The 25,802-nt window shown below is 40.6% G+C and overlaps 1 protein-coding gene across 1 annotated transcript in view; it reads right to left on the bottom strand.

Annotated features, from left to right (window-relative positions):
• Positions 1-24,449, bottom strand: part of TSPAN7 (tetraspanin 7) — a 128,521-nt gene extending 104,072 nt beyond the window's left edge. Inside the window, exon 1 of the mRNA XM_070289891.1 lies at positions 23,980-24,449. Within this exon, the coding sequence (XP_070145992.1) occupies positions 23,980-24,060 (81 nt within the window). The 5' untranslated portion in view covers positions 24,061-24,449. The remainder of the gene's footprint in view (positions 1-23,979) is intronic.
• Positions 24,450-25,802: the final 1,353 nt, after the last annotated feature.

The raw sequence follows: 25,802 nt of genomic DNA, 5'->3' as shown, positions 1-25,802 counted from the left end.
GGTACCATCCAGGTAGTGGTGCTAAGCTGCAAGATTCAGAAAAACAAACAAGCACAGTCAAATGGATAAATGACCTGGTTAGCCATTACATATTTTTGTACTGCATACAAATTATTATTTGTATGCAAATACTATATAATATATTGTATATAAACATGAACAATTAGATCTATAAAAACAAAGTATAATTTGTTAAAAAAAAAGCAGATTACAGAGTCAGGGAAAAAATGAGATGCCTTTTTATAGGGAAATGAAATATGGCCCCAGAATTGATCTAAGAATCAACAAGAAACATATGAGAATATAGACTTGCTCATTATTAACCAGGGGAACACAAATTAAAAGCACAGTGATGCTCCAGCAGATTGGAAAAATGTTGAAGAGTTTAACAAGATCAAGTGCTGGAGAAGATGTGAAATAATTAGAATTCCCACCAACTTACAATCACTTTTTAAGAGTTTATTTGGTTTGGTTTGGTTTGGTGTGTTTTTTTCACCCTACACATTGAATGAAAACCAAAACAGAAGTTTCAGGAAATGGCAGGCAGGCTCACCCTAATTTTATTTGCTCATTCTAACACAATTATATTTAACACCAGGGTGCTTTATACCATGTTGCTTGTTGTTGTTTAGTTGCTAAGTGGTGTCTGACTCTTTTGTGACCCCACGGACCGTAGTCTCCAGGCTCCTCTGTCCATGGGATTACCATCTCTTAATTCCCCAGGTGTAAATTAACCAAGACAGTCCTTTTCCATTTCTACTCCATGGTTTATATACCTCTCTTTAAAATAAATTTAAAAATCAGGTTTGTGTTTTTTCATGCTAAAAGAATAATTAGGAATACAAATCTGGTGCTGCTGTCAATTGGGGGTGGGGGGCAGTGTCAGCCACCCAAAAGAATAAATTTGCTAAATTACCTACTTCAGCACAGATAACTGGACTGATCAGATTAACAATGGTCAGCAAACTGCAAATAACACACTGAATTCTGCATCATCCAAATGCAAGATTCTGGGTCCTCCTTTTTCTTTGGGACTCAGTTCAAATGTCACCTGCTTAGGGAGGCTTCCTGTGATCACAGTATCAAGTAAGCCCCCATGCCACTGTCCCATGAACTCTGTCGTTCAGAGAACATATCACTGAAAATGTCATCTCTGCTTTCTTTTTATTGTCCATTTTCCTCCCTTCCTAACAGAGTATCTTGTTCATTCTGTTAAATCCCAGAAACTGACATAGAACAGGCACCCAATATTCCTAGAAAATTCCTTGAGCAAATGCAATGAATAAATAGGGAAAGCTGGCAGGTAAGCAGGTAAATAATTATCATACAAGTACCATCAGCAAACACACACAGAGAGACAGATAAATCTAACTTAGGCAGGTAACATGAAAGAACTACCAGTTTTCAGCAGATTGTTTTATTTCAGAACAATTGCCTCAGAGTAAGAGATGGGATGTAATGAAGAGACAGGGAAAACAGGAAAATGCTGTAAAGGTGAGAGACGAGTGGCAGTAAGATGGAGAAAAGGAAAGTGATATGCAAGCTATTAGAGAATCAGGGCGTAGTGATTCACAGGATAAGAATGAAAGTGAGGCCAAGCAAAAATCCAGCATTTATAACTTAGCCAACTGGAAATAACAAATACATATATAAGCAAAGAAGATTTGGGAGAAGTAGGAATGAAAGGGGGGAAAACAAGACCAACTCCATTCATTAATTGCCAGAGGGGGTTGTTAGGAGGCTCACATACAAAAGACAACATAACTTGGCATAAGCTGCTCAACCTGGACTTAACCTGAATGCAGCTTTTTCTATCTCTCTGATCAATGGCCCCATCTACAAACAGATTTTTTTTTTCAACATCCTCCAGAATCTTTATTAAACTTTACAATTGTAGGGACCTGATGCAGAGGGAACGTGAGAGGGCCCCAGAGCAGGGTCAGAAAATGTTGCCATGGTTACACAGGAACACTAGACTGAAGACAGGTCCCTTGAAGCTGGGCCCCAAGTCAACAGGCCCCAAGGTTCAGATCACTTCTTCTGCCACCTGATTGATCTGGGACGGTAATCTGGGACAGGAGAACAGTATCCCAGTTTGGATGATGGTAGAAGTAGAACACATGCACGTTAACTAATAGAGTTCAAGGGCTAATTCCTGTTAATTATCTTTGTAATGTATGACAGGTTATTATCACTGGTGTCTGTGTATGGTTGATCTTATGGTTTTAGAAAAGGCAGAGGAATCAGAGATCAAATTGCCAACATCCGCTGGATCATCAAAAAAGCAAGAGAGTTCCAGAAAAACATCTATTTCTGCTTTATTGACTATGCCAAAGCCTTTGACTGTGTGGATCACAATAAACTGTGGAAAATTCTGAAAGAGAGGGGAATACCAGACCACCTGACCTGCCTCTTGAGAAATCTGTATGCAAGTCAGGAAGCAACAGTTAGAACTGGACATGGAACAACACACTGGTTCCAAATAGGAAAAGGAGTACATCAAGGCTATATATTATCACCCTACTTATTTAACTTATATGCAGAGTACATTACAAGAAATGCTGGGCTGGAGGAAGCACAAGCTGGAACAAAGATTGCCAGGAGAAATATCAATAACCTCAGATATGCAGATGATACCACCCTTATGGCAGAAAGTGAAGAAGAAATAAAGAGCCTCTTGATGAAAGTGAAAGAGGAGAGTGAAAGAATTGGCTTAAAGCTCAACATTCAGAAAACTAAGATCATGGCATCTGGTCCCATCACTTCATGGGATATAGATGGGGAAGCAGTGGCTGACTTTATTTTGGGGGGCTCTAAAATCACTGCAGATGGCAATTGTAGCCATGAATTAAAAGACTATTACTCCTTGGAAGGAAAGTTATGACCAACCTAGATAGCATATTCAAAAGCAGAGACATTACTTTGCCAACAAAGGTCCATCCAGTCAAGGCTATGGTTTTTCCAGTGGTCATGCATGGATGTGAGAGTTGGACTGTGAAGAAGCTGAGCACCGAAGAATTGATGCTTTTGACTGTGGTGTTGGAGAAGACTCTTGAGAGTCCCTTGGACTACAAGGAGATCCAGCCAGTCCATTCTAGAGGAGATCAGTCCTGAGTGTTCACTGGAAGGAATGATGCTAAAGCTGAAACTCCAATACTTTGGCCACCTGATGCGAAGAGCTGACTCATTGGAAAAGACCCTGATGCTGGGAATGATTGAGGGCAGGAGGAGAGGGGGACGACAGAGGATGAGATGACTGGATGACATCACCGACTCAATGGACACGGGTTTGGGTGAACTCCAGGAGTTGTTGACAGACAGGGAGGCCTGGCGTACTGCGATTCATGGGATCACAAAGAGCCAGACACGACTGAGTGACTGAACTGACTGACTGATCTTACAAGCAGAAAAGGAGGCCCATCTACTGGATGTGATTTTAGCAGCCTGGAAAGGACTTCCTTTTTAAAACTAGATCTTCTCGAGTGCACTCCAATGTCTTAAATTCTTTTCATTGGAGCGAAGATAGCTAATACCCTCATATAGACAAGAATTCCTTTTGCCACCCATAGCGAGTAAAAATGACTGGTCAGATTGCTGCCTAAAAGCAAGTTCAAGGGAGGAAGCAAGATCACTCTAGCTAACAAACTTTTACTTGGTAATGGTTCCTGTGAGCTTTATCTGTGTGTCTATTTGTGGATTAGATAACTGTATTTATGCTGGTGTCAGCTTCACAGGAAAATGCCTGATGATGCCCACTGCTTTCAGCTTTGTTTTCTTAAAGCAAAGAGAAACTGCACCTCCATCAGTTTTTAATGCCTTGGCTTCCATCTTGTTCAAAGTGGTTGGGAGCATAAAAGACAAGTTCATACCCTTACCATTCTTACCAGCAGCAGGAGAAATTATACTCATGCAGTTTGGACCAGTAATTTGGAGCCTTTCAGGCATATGATTTTTTTTTTTTAATGAGAGTGGAAAGACTCTCAGGGTTTCTTATGTCTTGACCACACAAGCCACAAACTGTAAAGGGGAAAAGACATTTATAGGTTCAAACCTTTGGAAGTGAATGGGCAGTTGCCCAGCTGTTCAGGAGGAACCCTGAGCCTAACATTAGGATCCCTTAGACAGTCTTGAGCATCCACTATCTGCAAAACAGTGTAAATCTCACTTGGGAAACAAGTTTTGAGGTGGCAGGATAGGAAAAAATGTGACAAGATGGCCCTGGCTTCCATTTTCTACAAAGGAAGCATGTGGGAGAACTACTCCCACTGAAGTTGTAAACTTTGACCTTTCTGGAAAACCTAGACTTCTCCTTTGTGTATGAAGCCTTGACCAGCCTGTGGGAGCCAAGGCTGAAACCAATGAGGAGTTTACTTCACAGCAGTGTGGGTTCTCAAAATATACCCTCTAACCCATCTACCAAGGTCGACCTCGGAGAACTGTGCCCCTGGACACTGAGCATCAGGCCAGGGCAGGTGGAGAGGTCCAAACCAAAGCCTCATGTGAACACGACCTTGGGCTAAACTCTGAATCTCAGCTGCCTCTTCTCAAAATGAGGCATGGCAATTACTACCTCAACAGGCTGTTAAGAGGATTAAATAAGATAATGCATGTGAAGTGTTTATCCTTGTCCTTTAAGAAATGCTCAATAATCGTGTAGCAACTATTAATAGTACCAACAATAACAACAACATCACCAAAACCTGAATACACTTAACTGCATACAGTCGGTAGTCCCGTGTTGCTACCAGGACCATTTTGTAAATCTTGCTTTGCTCCATCTGGACCACTCAGCACCTTTCTCTCTTCCAGCAATAAAAATTCACTTGTAGAAAAACCATTTAAATCAAGAATTAAAATATCTTTTCCATCTCAAACCACTACATAACATACTTATCAGCTACAGGGCTGGTAATCCAATCTGCCTTGGATTATTGTTTGTTTGTTTTGCTAAGTATGAAAAACATACCAAAATATAGTAAAAGCTCAGTTGCTTCATGATCCATATGCCACACTAGAAACTCTCTCAAGTCACATGGTAAGAAGATAAATATATATACTACTGTTCACCAAAACACCATTTCTTACAAGTAAACAGGAAATAGTGTCCACAGGCAGGAAAATGGATAAATGATGATATATCCATACAAAGAATGGACTAGATAAGAGGTCAGCAAACTTTTTCTGCAAAGGGCCAGATAGTAAATATTTTAGGCTTTCCAGGCAGTACAGCCTCTGTCACAAACTCTGCTGCTTGGTGTGAAACGGTTGTACATGAAGTTTATTTACAAAAAGAGGTGGCTGGCTAGATTTGGCCCAGAGGCCACAGTTTGTTAACCCCTGAACTTGATCCACATCCATCAAAACGGACACACGTCAAGCAATGTAGAGCCAAATATGCAAGTTTCAAAACAATATGCATGGTATGATTCATTAACACAATGTTTAAATATCTGAAGGCACTAACTACTTCCTAAAATTTGTGTATATGTACATAATAGTAAATGTACATATTAGTAATACAGGCTCAACTGATAAACTCTTGAGTTCATGACAGAGATGTAGGAGAATCAACTGCATTTTTTTTTATCTTTCTTTAAAATCCAAATATCCAACTCCAAAGCAAATAAGGCATAATGCCAAGACCTGATAAAGCTGGGTGGGAGAGACAGCTAATTATCACATTATTCCCTGTCTTAGGATTACATTTGAAATACGTCTCAAAAATTTATTTTTAAATGTTTAGTAAGAACAGGCATTTCCCTTTATTTTGAGGAGACAAGGCTTAAGAATCAAGTTAAATGTGTTTTTGCTCTGCATTAATCTAATCCAATCGCTAAAACAGACGGAGGTCTAAAGAACTGCTACATTATAAAGGAGTCCAGGTGTAAAAACACACACTCTGAGAAAGAAAACTACGTACTATAAAACACCTAGAAAAAAGTTGTTTTTAAAACAGCATTCACTGTTTTCTTAATTATAAAAGAATTCATGCTATGCATAAGAGAAGAAAAACTTTGGGGGGGAAAAAAAAAACAAAGAAAAATGTTACCCATGAATTACCCTATCACCCAACCATAACTATTAATATTCTGATGGGAGTAGCTGTCTAGGATTTGTTATGTGCATTCTTTTACTTACAAAAATGGTATACCATATATACATTCTGTTTTGTAGACAGCTTATTTGAACAGCTTTTTTATTAGAATATTCATGGATGCACCTCTCTTTTTCTGGATTTTTATCTCAAAGTATTACACAGACCATATACACAGACTTCAGTCCTGACAGCTTAAAAGACTTTGATCAGACTTGTCAGCCAAGTGGAGAAGTGCATTTCACCTCCATTTGTCATCTAGACCAAATCGAAGCTTCCTCAAAGCCTCACTGAGTCACCACTCAGAGCTGCTTATTCGAAGCTGTTTATAAAAAGTGTCAGGTTGGCTACCACTGCTGTAGACCAGGACTATCTAATGAAAAATACAACCTACAAAACTATTGCTTGTTGATCATGAAAACATCTCTGAAGGATAAAAACTAAAACAACTGCCAACTTTACTTTGCAAACAGAGCAGCTGCTGTTAAGGAGATTAATAAGTAACTTGCTCCAATAACTTGCACCTACCCTATAGCAGAACCTTCATCCCTTGAACAAGATTTACTGGAAACTCAGGGTTCCATTAAGCCAGAGTTAATGGCTGCTGGCTGAATGCTGAGCTACATCTACTACACTTCTTATCAGCAAGTAATTTAGCATCAACTGCACTGAGCCTCCTGGGAAGCTGGAAAGAATATTGTTTATAATCTCATGCCTCTTACATGAACAAATTGAGCTTTTCTCAACTTTGTATCTCCACAAAAACCTCCTCTTTTCATTCCAAACCTGCCTTTCTAACAACTCCAGACATCCGCCTAATCACCCTTCTTGCTTGGCCATGGAACATTACAGTTCAGTTCAGTTGCTCAGTCATAGCCGACTCTTTGCGACATGAATCGCAGTACGCCAGGCCTCCCTGTCCATCACCAACTCCCGGAATTCACCCAAACTCGATGTGCATTGAGTCAGTGATGCCATCCAGCCATCTCATCCTCTGTCGTCCCCTTCTCCTCCTGCCCCTCATTACTATTAGGAAAAAGAAAAAGGAGAGGGGGATAAGGAGGAAAGGAATCATGCCCACTTGGCCATGCCTCAGCAGAACCTAGAAAAGGCACTCTTCCAGGCTGGAAAGGAAAAGTATGAGATGCGGCAGATATGTCCAGGAATCTATGTAGCCTAGTGGGCCAGGAGTTCACTGATCCCACTCACCTCTCCATCATTCCCACTGATGCACTTTAAACTTTTTCCCCGTGACTTCTCCCTGTTTCTTTCTCTTGTCCCTACACCAGCTGTCCCTTTTGTATCTCAAGCTCAAATGCCTAAAAAAGAACTGCTCCATTTGGCTCTTACAAGTCTAATCATCTCAAGTTCCACAGACCAGCCAACAAGCAAATAGCCAAGTTCAGATCCTTTTTCTCGATCAATTAACTGCAACCGTGGTGGATGGTGGGAAGGATCAGAAGTACAGAGAGCACCAAATCTAAAGAACTGCCCAGGCCACTTTTGCCAGCAGAAGACTAAAATGAGCAAGCTTCTGAGAGCTGGCTGGTCTTTTAAAGCTACTGGTAACTCATGCTAAACATATATTAGTCTCAAAGCAACTTCTAAGGTCTGCATTTCCATGAAGGCATTACTAATATCCAGTTCATCAAGCACAATAACACTGGGGTTCTCACTCATTCACAGACATCCTTGCCACAATAGAAAGTGGCTTTCCACTGTCCTCTATTCTCCATTCCCATTTCACCCCGTATTAGACCTTTGGTTTTTCTTAGTTAACTTGGTTTCACTGTTTATTGCCTTTCTCATTCCAACCCAATCAGTTTATTTTTTCCTAGATTAGATCTATAAACAACTTTCAAAGTTACCACTCCCTGCTCAAAGCTATGGTCTAGTCATCTCATCCCCCTTCCTTCCCCTGCTGGCAGCCAAAATAGGTCCAAACGCTAACCCATGCAGACGACCCACAATAAGGCTTATGCCTACTTCCCAGGCTCATCACATGCTTTGTCCCTTATTACAGCTAAACTCACTCCTGTCCCAACACACAAACCATTTTGTGATCTCCAGACCTCTCTTCATAACATTTCCTCCATCTGATAGCATTTATTATCCTTCTAGGGCACCACTTGCCAAAATCCTGTCATTCTCCAAAGTCAATTCTGTGCACATGGCCTTTCCAAACTCCCCAGCACAATGAGCTCTCTCCCTTGGTCCCATAGCACTTAATTGAAACTTCTGTTACTTCTAGTCCAGTGCTGTACAGTAGAGATGTGTCTAAATTTTCTAGTAGCTACATTCAAATTGAAAAGATGAAATTTAATAATATTGAACTCAATGTCAAAAACACTACCATGTCAACATGTAATCAATATAAAAAGTGAGATACTTTATATGTTTCCATATTACATCTTCAAAATCTGATATGTATTTTACACTTAGAGCATATCTCCATTGTGAACTAGCCATATTGGAAGTGCTCAAGTGGCTGCCTTTTTGGATAAGGCATGACCAGCTCTTTTGAGCTAAAGATGGCATTGCTTCCTTCATTCCCACTCCATAAGCCCATGTTAAGACTTTAAACTTTAATTTTTTTTTAGTCCCAAGCTTCTAATTTATCACTCCTCCTCTTTCCCCTTTGGTAACCATAAAATTTGTTTTCTATGTCTGTCAGTCTGTTTCTGTTTTGTAAATAAGTTTGTTCATATCATTTTTTTTTTAGATTCCACATATGTGGTATCATATGATATTTGTCTTTAACTTACTTCATTTAGTATGATAATCTCTAGGTTCATCTGTGTCGCTGCAAATGGCATTATTCCATTCTTTTTATGGCTGAGTAATATCCCACTGTGTGTGTATATATGTGTGTGTGTGTGTGTATATATATATATGTATATCAATATACACAAACCACATCTTTACCTTTTCATCTGTTGATAGATATTTAGGTTGCTTCCATATCTTTACTACTGTAAACAGTGTGGTTATGAATGCTGGGGCACATGGACCTTTCCAAATTAAAGTTTTCATCTTTTCTGGGTATATGCCCAGGAGTGGGATTGTTGGATCATATGATAGCTCTATTTGTAGTCTTTTAAGGAACCTCCATGCTGTTCTCCACAGTGGCTGCACCAATTTACATTCCCATCAACAGTGCAGGAGGTTTCCCTTTTCTCTATACCCTCTCCAGTATTTGTCATTTGTAAAGTTTCTGATGGTGGCCATTCTGACTGGTGTGAGATGCTACTTCAATGTAGCTTTGATTTGCATTTCTCTAATAATTAGCAATGTTGAGCATCTTTTTACGTGCCTGTTGGCCATGTGGACGTCTTCTAAACTTTAGGTTTTCAGGCTATTATACCTTCCTTATACTGGTATCATTTAGAGCAGAAGTCAGCAAACTAAGGCAAAAGAGTCAAATCTAGCTGGCCACCTCTTTTTGTAAATAAAAGTTTTATTTTAATATCTTTGCTTATTCATTTACATTTGTCTATGTTGCAAGCAAGTTCCAGAAAAATATCTATTTCTGCTTTATTGACTATGCCAAAGCCTTTGACTGTGTGGATCACAATAAACTGTGGAAAATTCTGAAAGAGATGGGAATACCAGACCACCTGACTTCCCTCTTGAGAAACCTATATGCAGGTCAGGAAGCAACTGTTAGAACTGGACATGGAACAACAGACTGGTTCCAAATAGGAAAAGGAGTATGTCAAGGCTGTATATTGTCACCCTGCCTATTTAACTTATATGCAGAGTACATCATGAGAAACGCTGGGCTGGAAGAAACACAAGCTGGAATCAAGATTTCCGGGAGAAATATCAATAACCTCAGATATGTAGATGACACCACCCTTATGGCAGAAAGTGAAGAGGAACTAAAACGCATCTTGATGAAAGTGAAAGAGGAGAGTGAAAACGTTGGCTTAAAGCTCAACATTCAGAACACAAAGATCATGGCATCTGGTCCCATCACTTCATGGGATATAGATGGGGTAACAGTGGAAACAGTGTCAGACTTTATTTTATTGGGCTCCAAAATCACTGCAGATGATGACTACAGCCATGAAATTAAAAGACGCTTACTCCTTGGAAGGAAAGTTATGACCAACCTAGATGGCATATTCAAAAGCAGAGACGTTACTTTGCCAACAAAGGTCCATCTAGTCAAGGCTATGGTTTTTCCAGTAGTCATGTATGGATTGAGAGTTGGACTATAAAGAAAGCTGAATGCAGAAGAATGATGCTTTTGAACTGTGGTGTTGGAGAAGCCTCTTGAGAGTCCCTTGGACTACAAGGAGATCCAACCAGTCCATTCTAAATGAGATCAGTCCTGGGTGTTCTTTGGAAGGAATGATGCTAAAGCTGAAACTCCAGTACTTTGGCCACCTGATGCGAAGAGTTGACTCATTGGAAAAGACTCTGATGCTGGGAGGGGTTGGGGGCAGGAGGAGAAGGGGACGACAGAGGATGAGATGGCTGGATGGCATCACTGACTCAATGGACGTGAATCTGAGTCAACTCCGGGAGTTGGTGATGGACAGGGAGGCCTGGCGTGCTGCGATTCATGGGGTCGCAAAGAGTCAGACACAACTGAGCGACTGAACTGAACTGATGTTGCTTTCACAGGATAATGGCAGAGTTGAGTAGACACAACAGAGACCATACGGCCCACAAAGCCTAAAATATTCACTATCAGGCCCTTTACAGAAACAGTTTGCCGATTCCTTCCACAGAGCAGTAATTCACAAAGTGTGGTCAGTAGGCCAAAGCTGGTCAGCAAGCCATTATCAGTCTCAAATGAGAAGGAGGTTCCATCAGAACGTAGATTTTTTTTTTTCCTGTAAGAAGATTTTCTTAATGAAGAAAGCAGTATATTAGCTAATAGTCTGGCACTGGGTCTGAGTCTCACCATAACTGTTTAATTGATTTTATTGTACTTATGTCACATAATTTAAAAAATTGTATAGGCAAATACAATGATTTTTTAAATAATACATTTATTTATTTAGGGCTGCACTGGGTCTTCATTGCTGTGCCTGGGCTTTTCTCTAGTTGCAATGAGCAGGGGATACCCTCTAGTTGTGGTGCACAGACATCAGTAGTAGCAGCTCACGGCTTCCAGAGCACTGGCGAGGTTGTGGCACACAAGCTTAATTGCTCCATGGCATATGAGATCTTCCCAGACTAAGGATCCAACCTGTGTCGCCTGCACTGGTAGGCAGAATCTTAGTCACTGGACTACCAGGAAGTCCGATTTTTTAACTTCATTGCTTCTGAGGCTCCAACTTGGATAAAGAAGTTTCTCTGATTCCTGTATTTATATATGATCTCTATACTTTCTTACAGAATTTTGTTTTGTGTTCCTATCTAAGCATTTAAGCTAACTAGACTTTTTAATAAAATTCAAGTAAGGGCTCCAATTTTATTTTTTCCAAATATACAGTAGTATTAGAATCATTTAAATCTAGCCTTCTCTAAAATGAATGTCCCTTTTCATATATTATATACACTAGAATTTATTACTGGATTATTATTCCATTGACCCATTTGTCTCTTTATAAGTCAACATCATACTGAATTAACTAGGGACTTTATAGTTTTATTAATTATGCATTGCTATGTAACAATATTATAATAAATGTAGAGACTTAAAACAGAACACAGTTATTACCTCAGAGTTTCAGTGGGGTCAGGAGTCTGGGCACAACTTTACTCTGTCTTCTGTTTCAAGATCTCATTATCCTTCAATCAAGTTGTTGGGTGGTTGCAGTCTCATTTGAAGCCAAAATGGGGAAGGTTGTGCTTCCAAGATCACTTGACTGATGGAATCATTTTGTTACTTGTGCACTGCCAAAATGAGGGCCTCAGTTTCTTTCTGACTGTCAGCAGAAGACTGCCTTCAGTTCCAGCCATGCGGTCTTCTCCATAGGGTTAAGTTCAGTTCAGTCGCTCAGTCGTGTCCGACTCTTTGCGACCCCATGAATTGCTGCATGCCAGGCCTCCCTTTCCATCATCAACTCCCGGAGTTGACTCAGACTCACGTCTATCGAGTCAGTGATGCCATCCAGCCATCTCATCCTCTGTCGTCCCCTTCTCCTCCTGCCCCCAATCCCTCCCAGTATCAGAGTCTTTTCCAATGAGTCAACCCTTCACATGAGGTGCCCAAAGTACTGGAGTTTCAGCTTTAGCATCATTCCTTCCAAAGAACACCCAGGGCTGATCTCCTTTAGAATGGACTGGTTGGATCTCCTTGCACTCCAAGGGACTCTCAAGAGTCTTCTAAAGCCAGCCAGGGACAAAGTCTCTCAGGAAGACATTACAATCTTATCTAACATAATCATGTACATGTATTCACACACATTGAAATACCTTTGTTGTATTCTCCTATTTAGAAACTAGTCACAGGTCCTGCCCAAACCCAAATGAAGGAGATTACACAAGAACATGAATATCAGAAAGGAGGATGATGATGGTGGCCATCTTATATACAATAGTATATTTTGATAACAGTGGTAAGGCATATACTTCCTTCCCCCTGTCCCATATGTCTCTTGTCTTCTCAGGCATTTATTCTTCTACATAAATATTGTTTTTTTAATCAAGTACCACTCCCTCCCCCCCAAAAATTCCATTGGGACTCTATTTGGAATTACATTAAACACAATTTAAACTGATAATTTTATAGTACAAAATCTCCCCACTGAAGAACACAATCTGTTCAGATCTTATAATCTTCAATAAGCTTTTAGTTTTCTTCATATAAGAGCCTTACTTTTTTTTTTAACTATTCTGAAGTCGTTATGATTTCTGTTGCTACTGAGACTGAAATTTTTCCTCCCTTTTCTTTTCTAAGGCTTATGTAAAATAATGAAAAGCAATTAATTTTTGTATTTCTATCTTGCATCTAACCACTTTACCAAATTCTCATATTAGTTTATCTTTAGACTCTATTAGGTTTCTTCTGATACAACAATTGCATCTGTGAAGAGAGAAACTCATCTCACGGAGAAATAAGCATTGGTAATCTGAGGCAAGAATAAAAGTCTCTATACTCCTGGGGGAAAGAAGATTGATTATTCAGTAGGCCTGGTAACTACCAACACCCACTCCTAAACCAATTCGATCAGTGGCAATTCAGCTTAGTCTAATCATCAATGACAACTCACCTTGTTTCAGGGAACATACTTCTAGAAGTTAATTACAGTGACAGCCTCACACAACTCAAGGTCAACCAGCCAGCAGCACGGCAGTGACTATGCTTCCCAGAGGCAATCAACAACAGTCTCACCCAAATAGCCATGATTGTAAGGCCAAGGGCAACCACTCCTTCTGTAACCAAAGCAACCATCAAACACCACCACACTTCCCCAAAAGAACAGCAATCTGTTTCACTCAAACTCTGCTTGACTAGTATTGCTCTCTTACTTTGTTAAATAATAAATTCAGGGTTTTGTTTTACATATTGAATAACAATCTAATCTTTTTTTTTTTAGTTTTTTATTTTTTAAATTTTAAAATCTTTAATTCTCACATGTGTTCCCAAACATGAACCCCCCTCCCACCTCCCTCCCCATAACATCTCTCTGGGTCTAATCTTTTGATAAAGGGAAAACTAAGACTTCCTAACTTCTCAGTGCAACTATAAACAAATACATTCCCCCTAAGGAATGGAAACTACTCCAGACTCCAAGCATTCAATTGCTGACACGTGGCAGACACCAATTCAGTGGGTGAGAAAATACTAGATTGGCTGCATCTTGCTTATGGAACCTTCTCAAACTAGCCTCATGGTACTACAGATCGCAGGAAAGCATATGTTAAGATTTATAACAAACTATCACAGGCCAGAGTCATATCCCAGAAATCAGAATCACCTTAGGAATGGTTAAAAAAAAAATATACATACCCAGGTCCCTCTGCAGATCAATTAAAATGGAAACTTTATGAGATAGGAGCAAACAATTTTTCAAAGCCCCTTAGTTATTCTGATGAGCACTCTCTAGTTAGGAATGATTAGCAAGGTCTCCTAAGAGTGACAAGGCCATTTTGGTTTACTAAGAGATGCTGGACACCTAGCCTCAGACTTTTGGGCAAAGCAGACCAAATCAATAGTCCCATGCTAGATACTCAATAGGGCTTCCCTGGTGGTTCAATGGTAAAGAATCTGCTTGCCTGAGTCGGGAAGATCCCATGGAGAAGGAAATGACAACTCACTCCAGTATTTTCGCCTGGGAAATCCCATGGGCAGAAGGAGCCTGGCAGGCTACAGTCCATGGGGTTGCAAAAGAGTTGGACACGACTTACCAACTAAACAATAACAAGCTACTCAATAGCTAGATATTCCCTAGCTATCTCCAGATCCAAGAGGAACCAGGCCTGCTATTACACAGTTCTCTCTGAATCAGTGGCTCTCAATCCTATTTGCACAGCTGAATCACCTGGAAGATTATTTTAAAACTATGAAAGCTGGCACCCTCCTCCAGGCGAAATGAATCAGAACCTCCTACCATGAAGTCTAAGCATATAGTATTTAGGGCTCCTTAGGCAACCCTGATGGGCAAATAGGATTGATAACCATAAATGTAGATTGCTCACCTGACCCAACCCATCTTTTATTTCAGTACAAGGCAACTGCAATTTCTCCTACAACAAATGATGATGAAAAAGCCTATCATACCTTATAAAAAGCAGAAAGAAAATCTTCCACAGTAGAACTGGGATCCTTAATTCTATCACCAAGCTCTTTCACAGGCTTACAAGTTCAAGTGATCAAATAACCAAAGGGAAATCAAGACAAAGAAAATCTCTTTCCTATCTTCCCCCCTTTATGTCATTTTCTTGATGAATATTGGGACTCTATAAAAAGGTATAAAAATGTTCAGCCAAGAATGAAAAGCATTCTGTCAAGGCAAGTAGGATAACAGCCAAAAAAGGAAATTTAAGAGCAGTAATCCAACGATCTGCCTGTCATGTGGAGATAAGCCAAATTGGAAGCTGCTGTAATGGGTCCAAAGGAGAAAAAGACATAAGAATATATTTTTTACAGTGCACTTCAAATTGCTTTAGTGGTGCATTAGTCACCTATGTCAAAGGTTTAACATGTTTAAACAGAGAAACACAGTCACAGATGACTTTCCATTCAAAGCACCTTCTTAAGTGCTTCCTTAAAACAGTACATAATGCTGAACAGTCAATGAATCATCAGGAATGGAGCCCACGGTAGGGTCAAATCAAGAACTCTAGCTGTAATTAAAATTGAGCAGAGTATTTCAATCTATCTGGATAGAGAGTCAGCTTGTTTCTAAGCAACTACGAAGTAGAAAAAACTTAATGTTCCACAAATGCTATAAAAGGTAGTGCAAGTGGCCTAACTGCATGTTGCATACAGGAAGTAAAGTGTATTAAATAAGAAAAAAAAAGTCTTCAGATTATAATGCACAAGTTGTATAATAAACACAGAGGGTTATCATTGTGGTAACAGAAAAACAGAGCCCTGACCCATGTAACATCAAGTTCCCCACCATACTTTGAAATTCTGCTGCTTCCACATTAAATTAATCCAGCAAGGTCTGAATTAGATTAGAAGACACATGGGCCTCCACTTGATGGGAAGAAATTCAATGAGCAGAAAAAACAGCAGCAACCTTCAGAATTTCATTCCCATTTATCCAACTCCATTCCCTGATGACCAGATAACCTTGAAGAGGATGTGGTTTAGTAAGCCTGTTCCAACCTAGAACACCCCCCTTAACATCCAAAAGCTCTTTAAAAGTTGAAAAGTAGGTACCAGTATCTATTAGAACATCCCAACTGTTGCCATCTCAGATGCTCTATTCAATCACTCACAATCAACTCCGTATTTAATTAGTTACCTGCAACATAGAGATACAGATATAAAGGACTTCCAGTTAAAGATGATGGATTGAACACATCCATTTACCTTGGCTAGCTCCCAAAAGTCCACTGAAATGACTGGATTTTTTTTTTTAAACCCACAATAACAAAGAAAATGGAAGAGGAGACAACCACAGTGACATTTTGGAAGCTGAGAAAAGCCAAATCTTATGGTAGCTGTGAGCAAATCCAAGAATAAAATATTTGCACACAAGCACCCCCAGAAGGCAACTCCACGCACTCTTGGGACCAGGAACAAAAAGGAGCTAAAATATGGAGAATCTGGGAAAAGCTTTTTGAAAAGCAATTAGATCCCCTCCAACTTCCAGTCTCTGTCTTCTCCCCCATTCTATCATGGGTTCAGAGATTTACTATCTAGGGAGAATGAACTAGAGAACAAAAGCACAGTGGACGCTGGATTGTACACTTGAAACAGGAGCTTAAACAAAGGCGTATTTATACTGCACGTGGAGACATCTATATCCCTAACCTTGTTCATCCAGAGAGAAGACTGGAAGATTCTTCTACAGGAAATCTGATTAGACCAAAGGAAAAGACTCAGTTCCAAAACTCAACGACCCAGCTAAATCACCCAACTTACAAACTCTCACTTCATGCTAAGAGGTTCCAGTCAACATTTCTAGAGCTCCACTCTTAAACATACACAGAACAGACAGCAAATGGTTACCAGAAATTTGAGGTCAGTCTGTAGTATGCCAGATAACACGGTAACTGGGAGGAAACTGCAGAAAGAAGCAAACTTAATAAAAAAAATCATTAATATTGTCAGAAGATCTTAAAATATCACATTTATGAAACAAGAGTGGGATGCTAGAAGAAGAAATGCTCAGACCTCAACAGGGAGCTCCTAAAAATCAACATATAAAACACATGAAAAATCCAATAGCAGACAAGGTAAACTGGGAGAGATCTTCCAGAAGGCAGAACAAAAAGACAAAGAATTAGAAAACAGAAGGGAGGAAAATTAGAGGATCTAAGAGGTCCAACACTGAAACAGACACAACAGAGAAAATGAAAGGAAATTTAAAATAAAGCAAAACAAAACCAAGAAAATTTTCCCAAAGGAAATTTAAAATAAAGCAAAACAAAACCAAGAAAATTTTCCCAAAGGAAAGGACCTGAGTTTGCACATTGAAAGGGTACAGAGGAAAGATAAAAATAAACATATGGCAAGAGGTAATATAGTGAAATTTCAGAGCACTAGGAACTAGAAAGATTCCAGATGCTTTCAAAGAAAAGCAGAATTTAAGAATAATAATAAAAAAAGCTCATTTGGATTTCTCAAGGGCAACAAGAGCGAGACCTGGGGGAGAAGAGGAAGTGACAGAAAAATTCTGAGGGTAAATGATGTATGAACTAGAATTCTATACTCAGCCAAACTATCAAATTATGTGCAAGAGCATAATAAGATGTTCATATCTGCAAAGCCTCAACAAATTAACCTCTCATGAACTCTTTTCCAAACAGTTACTAGAAGGTTTGCTCCACCAAAATGGATGAGCAAAAAAGAGGAAGACAGGACATCTAGGAAACTGAAGACTCAACATAAAAGGAGACAAGATTCCCCAGGATAATGGTAAAGCGAGATTATAATGATGTCAGCTCTTTCAAAGGTGCAGCGAACACTAGCCTACTCTGGGAGAAACATCTCTAACAATATTAATGATTGGTTTTTAAGAATAAGAAACTGACAGGATACACAACGTGCTTCAATACACTAAGTGAAGATACGCAGTTCTTGGGGGAGAATATGAGGATAATTTAGTGGTGAATGAAGAAAATTAACAAGTGAAGGATAAAACAAGGCAACTTTTAACTGAAGGGGAAAAGCTGTGCAAGCAATCGTAATAGAAACACTACAAGGTTCAGCTGTGACTCAGCTTACCTAATTAATATGATCACTGACTACTGCTCTAACCAAGTTGATATACTGATAGAAGATATATTGGGGGTCTACCCAATTTAGGAAAAATGTGAGGGAGGGAGAAAGGGGTAAGAGAACTAGATCATGATCTTCCATGGTAGGAAGACAATATATAACACCTAATACTAAAAAGTAATAGATTAACTGCTTTATTTAGAAACGAAGGTAACATGGTAAAAGCAACAGCTAGTAAAAGTTTGTAAACATTCATTTGAAATACCTGGCATACAAGACATTCAAAGAATGAATTCCAAAGATATGCAAAAGGGTAAGTATAGCCTTTAGTGTGCGCCCAAATTCAAACACTTTGTAAAATGTTAGGGGCTGTTCTTTAAGACTTTTCCCCTCTATTTAATCCAGGTACCTAAACTTTCTGGATGACAAAAGAAATATTCTGACCATTATTTCCTTTAATCTTCTCCCTAAAAAGATTAGAGATGCTTCCAAAATTTAAAAAAAAAAAAAAAACTGACATTTCACCATAAGAGAATTTGGTATCATAATTTCCTCTTTGGATCATCAAAGAAGAAACCAAATCCAATATACACCGGAATGAAGCAAGGATATTTCTCTCTACCATATTATTTAGTGGATGTAACTAGAGTGGATTTCAATCTTAGCTTAGAACTCAGATGACTGTTTAAAATACATTAAAAAATTTTCTAAATCAAAACAAAATTTACCTTGTAAGCATCACATTTATAGTTTTCCTGTTTGTTGCTGAAAAAACTGTATTTGTCATGGAGGGTTTTTTTGTATTAGAGTAAGATAGATATCTTTTTTTATTCAAGCTTAACAAATAAAATTCCAATTAAAATTTTAGATTATTAAAGTGGCTGGCAAACTAGCTGATCATAAAAATATAATAACTGAACTATCATTAGAAGATCAAGTCTCAAAGTTCTCTACTCCACCTTTCCACACATCACTGTCAGGAACACGTTTAAACCACCACAGGCAGACAGAAAATATCACTTTTAAAAACCCTCCCAATTGAGGTGAGTTGAAATAAATACATGAGCCTAAGAGTAGTTAATAAAATTTCATTTATTCATTCATTTGTTAAATACTTCCAGAGTAAACCTTCCATGCGTCAGGCACTGTTTGCTAGTCTTAAAACTCAGGATAACTTACTACTAGGTGTGTTTTTTCCTCCTCTGAAAATGAAACATACAAATCAAGGACCATAATGGAGCTACTTACCTAACATTCAGGTGATACTATTTAACTGGAGGATCATCCTATCTATTTCAATACTATTACATAAAGAACCACCTACCTTTATCTGCAAATAAAAAGGAGAATGTTTCTCTTCTTACTTGCAATTGTGCTGCGAGGGCTTGGGTATGGGGGTTCCAAACAATAGTAAATACAGGGAGTTTTGCAGAAGATTCTCTTTTTCTACATATTAACTTATTACTATGTAAAGTCCACTAGTGCAGAGGTTGTGGGCACTGTTGACATTTTGAGCCAGATAATTCTTTCTTGTGAAGGGCTGTCCTGTGCCTTGTAGTATGCTTAGCAGCACCTGTGGCCTCTACCAATGAGATGCCAGTAGCACCCCACTCCCAGCTGTGACCAAAATATGTCTGCAGACATGGCCAAATACTGGGGGAGGGGAGAGGCAAAATTGTTTGCTGCTGAGAACCACTGCTTTAGAGGAACATCTCAGAGAGGGAGAGTAATTATAAATAGAAGAGGCCAGATAAAACAAGATCTCTTTTTCTTTTTTTAATTTATTTCAATTGGAAGCTAATTACTTTACAATATTGTGGTGGTTTTTGCCATACATTGACATGAATCAGCCATGGGTGTACATGTGTTCCCCTTCCTGAACCCCCCTCTCACCTCCCTCCCCATCCCATCCCTCTGGGTTATCCCAGCGCACTGGCCCTGAGCGCCCTGTCTCATGCATTGAACCTGGACTGGCGATCTATTTCACAAATGATAATATACATGTTTCAATGCTATTCTCTCAAATCATCTCACCCTTGTCTTCTCCCACAGAGTCCAAAAGTCTATTCTTTACATCTGTGTCTCTTGCTGTCTTGCATACAGTCATCGTTACTAACTTTCTTAAAGTAAGTCAAAAAGAAAAACACCAATACAGTATGTTATCGCATATATAAGATCTCTCATAACTGTGGGTACATCAATCTCTTGATGCTGCTGGTTTACCACCATTTTAAGCTCAAATGTCTTCTAGTCCTAAATCCGAGGTATGGGAAGAGAAGTAGTTGCATTAAAATGATTCAAAGGAAAAAGGAAGGAAAAAATTCTGCCTAATCTTTTGTCCATCTTCCACTTAAAAGAACACCAAGATCATCCTTGTAAATTACCTAACATAATCCCAGAAGTTTTGACAAATATTTGAGTACCTACTACATGCCAGAGAAAGATACATTTATCAACTGCATTTACTGAATAGACAAATCACTCTTATAGACAGTATTTTCTTCATAAACTCTCATTTGGTGAAAAATTCTTAAATACTAAAACCACAACAACAAAAGATAGGTAGATTGGACTTTATCAAAATAAAAAAACCCTTTGTACGTCAAGGGACACCACCAAGAAAGTAAATAAACAACCCATAGAATCAGGGAGACCTGGCATGCTGCAGTCCACGGGGTCACAAAGAATCAGTCATGACTGGGCAACTGTACAACAGGAGAAAATATTTGCAAATGATGTATCTGATAAGAGACTTGAATCAAGAATATATAAAGGACATATACAACATACAACACCTACAACAATGTTTAAAAAATAACTGAAATAAAAATTGGGCAAAAGACATGAACAGACATTTCTTAAAGGAAGATATACAAATGACCAATGAGCACATAAAAAGATGCTGAGTATCACTGCTCATCAAGGAAATTCAAATCAAAACCACAATGAGATATCTACTAGCATGGCTAGAATTTTAAAAGTCAGATAATAACAAATGTTGGCAAGAAAGTGGAGAAATACTTTAAATCACAGTACTCATACACCGCTGGAAGTAATGTAAAATGGTGCAGTCACTTTGGTAAACAGTCTGGCAGGTCTTCAAATGATTAATCAGTTACCATATGACCCAGCAAATCCACTCCTAGGTATATACCCAAGAGAAACGAAGACATATGTTCACACAAAAACTTGCACATAAATGTTTATAGCACTGACACTCATAATAGCCACAAGACAGAAATAACCCAAATGTCTATCAGTGGACAGATGAATGAACAAATGGGATACAGTATATAAGCATGCAGTGGAGTATTATTTGGCCATTAAAAGGAATACACATGAATGAGAACATTATGCTAAGCAAAAGAAGCCATTCACAAAAGACCACATACTGTATGATTTCATATAGATAAAATGTTCAGAAAAGGGAAATCTATACAAAAAGTAGATTAGTGACTGCTTAGGGTGGTGAGCGGAGAAGGCAATGGCACCCCACTCCAGTACTCTTGCCTGGAAAATCCCATGGACAGAGGAGCCTGGTGGGCTGCAGTCCATGGGGTCGTTAGGAGTTGGACATGACTGAGCGACTTCACTTTCCTTTTCACTTTCATGCATTGGAGAAGGAAATGACAATCCGCTCCAGTGTTCTTGCCTGGAGAATCCCAGGGACGGGGGAGCCTGGTGGGCTGCCATCTATGGGGTCGCACAGAGTCGGACACGACTGAAGCGACTTAGCAGCAGCAGCAGCAGCAGGGTGGTGAGGGTTACTGAGGGCAGAGAAGAGAATGATAGCTAAAAGGTATGGGGTTTCTTTTTCAGGTAATGAAAATGTTCTAAAATTGACTGGGGTGATGGTTACACATATCTGTGAATATACTAAAAACCACTAATTTGTACACTTTAAAAGGGGTGAAGTATGTGAATTAGATCTCAATAAAGCTGTTTTTTTCTTGCCATTTAAGGTATTTGTACCATGGTTTATTCACGAAAAAGTCTTATTTAAAAATACCCTTGCATCTAGAGAGATCTCATTTGTTGGTTGTGAAGTATGAAGTGATTATTGAACGCTATTTAAACTATTAAATTCGTCAGGTAAACATTTAAGAGACTACAGAAATCTTGAAAGTAGGGAAAAAAATGAAAATGCAGGCATCAAGGAACTTCAGAGGGCATAAACTGTTGTACTTAAGATGTATTAGGGTGCATTAAGTAATTGGATTCAGGAGGTTGGGGAGGGGAGGGAGTAAACAAGAAGAGTTTAAAAGCTCCCATGAAAAGCCTTCCTCTAGAAGGCTCCCTTCTTTACCAGCAAGCAGAGATGCTGGAATATTTTTCAGGAAGCTAAAAATAATTACCCATATGATTTACTCCAGGAACAAATAGGAAGTCAAGTAAATAGGAAGGGCCAAACACAAAGAGATATAATGAAGCAAACAAACAAAAAAGCTAAACCAGTTCCCAGGAAAGCTTACTGGGAAGTTTCAGCAACCAGCATGCATTCTTGCTTTTACCAAGAAGAACATAATATAGGATCTGGGCAGAGCTCAGAATTACACTACTGAAATTTCAGCCCAAATAAATTCCATTTCTGTGCTTGCCTGTGTGATATACCAGTTAATCTATCTTACCTCATTGCAGAGTTCTTGGTATGCCTGATCCCCAGAGTCCACAGATTCCCGACCTGAAGAATTGCCAATGACAAGGAATGTCCGCGGGGGGCAGGGGGCGGGGAGTGCATTAGGAATTTTTTTTATCCTTAATAAATCTCAGTTCCTGCCTTGGTCATTACAAACTGCCTGTTTCACCATAAGGCCAAGTCTAAGTACCTCATAAAGCACTGTGCCCCACTTTCAAACCAAAATTAGGGCTAATTGGGGGGCGGGGGCAAAGGCAAAGAGGAAAAACCACCAAAAATTGGGATTGGCTTTTTCTGCAGAGCCTCGGGTTTCAAAATGACTGCCTTGAAAGCTGAAGTGACCCAGATTATTGGGGGGTGGGAAGTGACATTCATTCTCCTGTAGGGTGGCTGTGGCTTGGTTCAGGGAAGGAAAACTTGGGGAGAAGGGAGTCATCTGCACCGAAAGAGAAATAACGGGTAATGGTCTTTAGGTACCACCTACTTCAAATGAATCACTGCAGTGTCAGCCCTGCACTGATTCCACGAATTGCCAAACAGGATGAGGTAAGGCACAAGCCTGGAGTCCGCCCCCCCACTCCTCCTCCAGCTCGCAGAGGCTTCTGCTGAGGGGCTGACGTCACCCTTCTGCATTGAGGTTCAAGGACCGATAGCAGCACCAATTAAGATGGGGAGTAGAGTTGGGGCGCTATTGCTGTCATCAAGTGGTGGGGGTCCTTCCCTGGGGCTCTGCAGAATGGGTTCACGCAACGACAGAAAGATGAGTGTAAGGGTGCAGGCGAGTGGGCAAAAGGTCCTAAGACCTGAGTCTCCGAGAAAGCGCAAAGATGCCCCTGGTTTATGTAAGACCCTCTTCCCTTCGTGCGTTTCGGCGCGGCGGCGGCGCCCACCCCATATCAGTGCGCTTGGCGGGCCTTTGATCTCCCTTGCCCAGCCAAGCAGCTCACAGCTCCCGGCGCCTGCCTCTCGCAGCCCCGCGGGGTCGGGAATAACCGGGAATCTGGGATCAAACCCTGCGCTCTCGCTCCTGCTCTCAGCCGGCCACAGGTTAGCTCCAAGAGGCGCCGCGAACGGGCTGGTAAGGGAGGGTGAGGAGGGGGATCCAGCGAGGAAAACAGCCGAATAAAACCGCAACTTTCCCCAGAGGCTGACCCTAACCCGCGAGCTTAAAAGAATAAGTCAATGCATTAAAATATTTTGGAAAGGTCGACAACCTGCAGTCATCGCCACCACGCAGCCCCTTGCAACCTACACCGGGCGGGGTGCAGGGTCCGAGCAGCCCCACGGCTGCACCCTGCCATCCTGCAGCCCCAGCCCTGCACCTATCTCCGTAAGGAGACCGAGATTTGATTTTTGCTTTGGTTTTTTTCCTCCCCCATCCCTTCCCGGAGCATCACTACACTGACCGATGGACGGCAGCGCAGCCGCCGGTCCGGCGTGGCCACTCACCCAGAAGACGAAGGAGTAGATGATGAGGAGGGTTTTGAGACAGGTTATCACAGGTTTGGTCTCCATTCTCCTCGATGCCATACTACAGAGCTCCGGCGGCGGCGGCGGCTGGAGGCGGGCGGGCGGGCGCGCGGGAGGGGGGAGGGGGCGGGGCGGGGCGGGGCAGGGGCGCGTGCGGCTAGAGGCCCCGTGCGCGCGTGCACGCGAGACTGCGCGCGTGCTTGAGCGCGCACCCGGCAGAGCGCCCACTTAAGGAACCGACCGGCGGAAACTGCGCATGCGGAGGAGGCCGTTCACCCGCGCGAGTCCGCACAGGCTAAGCCTGCCAGCCGAGGAGTGGGGCAGGGCCTCCGGGAGTGAGTAGAAGAGTTTTTGCTTTGTACGCAGTAGGGCTTTCCATTTGCAGGATTGTCTGCACCTGGTTTATTGCCATCCCCGGAAAGCAATCGGATTTCTACATTTGGACGGCCCACCAGGCCATCTGAGATGGAAGTGGCCCAGTAGTCGTGTCCTTGGAACAAGCTGGCCTTGTCTGTGCCAGTAACAGACTGTGACAGGTGGCCGGAGATACAGCTGGAGGGATGGTTAGGAACACGGGAGCTCAGACAGACACCCCCAATCATTGCCACCACAGGCGCTTCATGCTTTCTTGACATTTTGGAAGCCAAATGACAAGGTTCTGTGTGAAAGTACCATTCATTCTTCACATAAAATGTATAACAGAAAAAAAAAAGTGTTTAAAGTCCCTGAGACTCCTATTCCCCACCCTAACAAGTACAGACCAGCTCACACTCAGGAAAGAGCTGTTTTAAGGTCAAAAAATAAGGTTGGAAAACAATTCAGAAGTTCCTCAAAACGTTAAATACAGAGTTAACCATATGACCCAGTGGTTCCACTCCCAAGAGAAATGAAAACATGTCCACACAAAAGCCTGCCCATGAATGTTCACAGCACCCCAATGTCCATCACTTGTGAATAGATAAACATAAGGTAGCACATCCATACAATGGAAAATTATTTGGTCACACACACACACAAACAACGAAGCACTGATACTTGCTGTAATATGTTTGAGCCTTGAAAATATGCTAAGAAGCCAGACACAAAAGACCACATACTGAATGTTCCATTTATAGGCAATGTCCAGAATAGACAGATCCATAGAGACAGAAATAGATTAGTTTGCAGGGGGCAACAGGAATGAGGAGCGACTGTTGTTGAGTAGGGGGTTTCTTTGTGGAGTGACAAAAACGCTCTGGAATTAGATTGTGGTGATGGCTGCATAATTTCATGAATATACTAAAAACCACTGAATTGGACACTTTAAAAGGGTGAATTTTATAGCACATGAATTATATCCCAATAAAAAAGCAATGTACACTCCACCCAGATTTCCTGTGGCTGGTTTGCAGAGAGGAACACACAGTACAGATTCTGTGGGAGATTTCGCTGGATTCCTAAGAGGCTCTGCAGTCAAAACAGCGACATTATCACAGGCTAATGTCGCAACTTTATTGTGGATGATGCTAAGGATGCCTTTTGTGAAAGAAGGAAAAACAAAGTCAATAAAGCTCGAAGAAAGCCTGCCAAGGTCAGTTGCAGGAGTAATTATTACCGCCAGTGGGTTGTACATGGTCCCAGGTCAGTGAGGTCATTGTATAAATAGGACACAAATATGAGGAAGAGGAGAACTTGCTTAAGGTAATGACCAACCATGACAGAGAGGTAAGTGGGCATAGAGGGGAGTGGAGAGGAATGTGGGTGCAGGTGGAAAAAAAAGATTAGGGACAGATTGGCAATGTTTCTCTTATAAACGAAGATCT

The sequence above is a fragment of the Ovis canadensis genome, chromosome X, assembly GCF_042477335.2.
Source record: "Ovis canadensis isolate MfBH-ARS-UI-01 breed Bighorn chromosome X, ARS-UI_OviCan_v2, whole genome shotgun sequence".
In the NCBI taxonomy this organism is placed as follows: Eukaryota; Metazoa; Chordata; class Mammalia; order Artiodactyla; family Bovidae; genus Ovis; species Ovis canadensis.
Note: the sequence above shows the minus strand (reverse complement) of the source record. Positions and strands in the feature narration are given on the sequence as shown.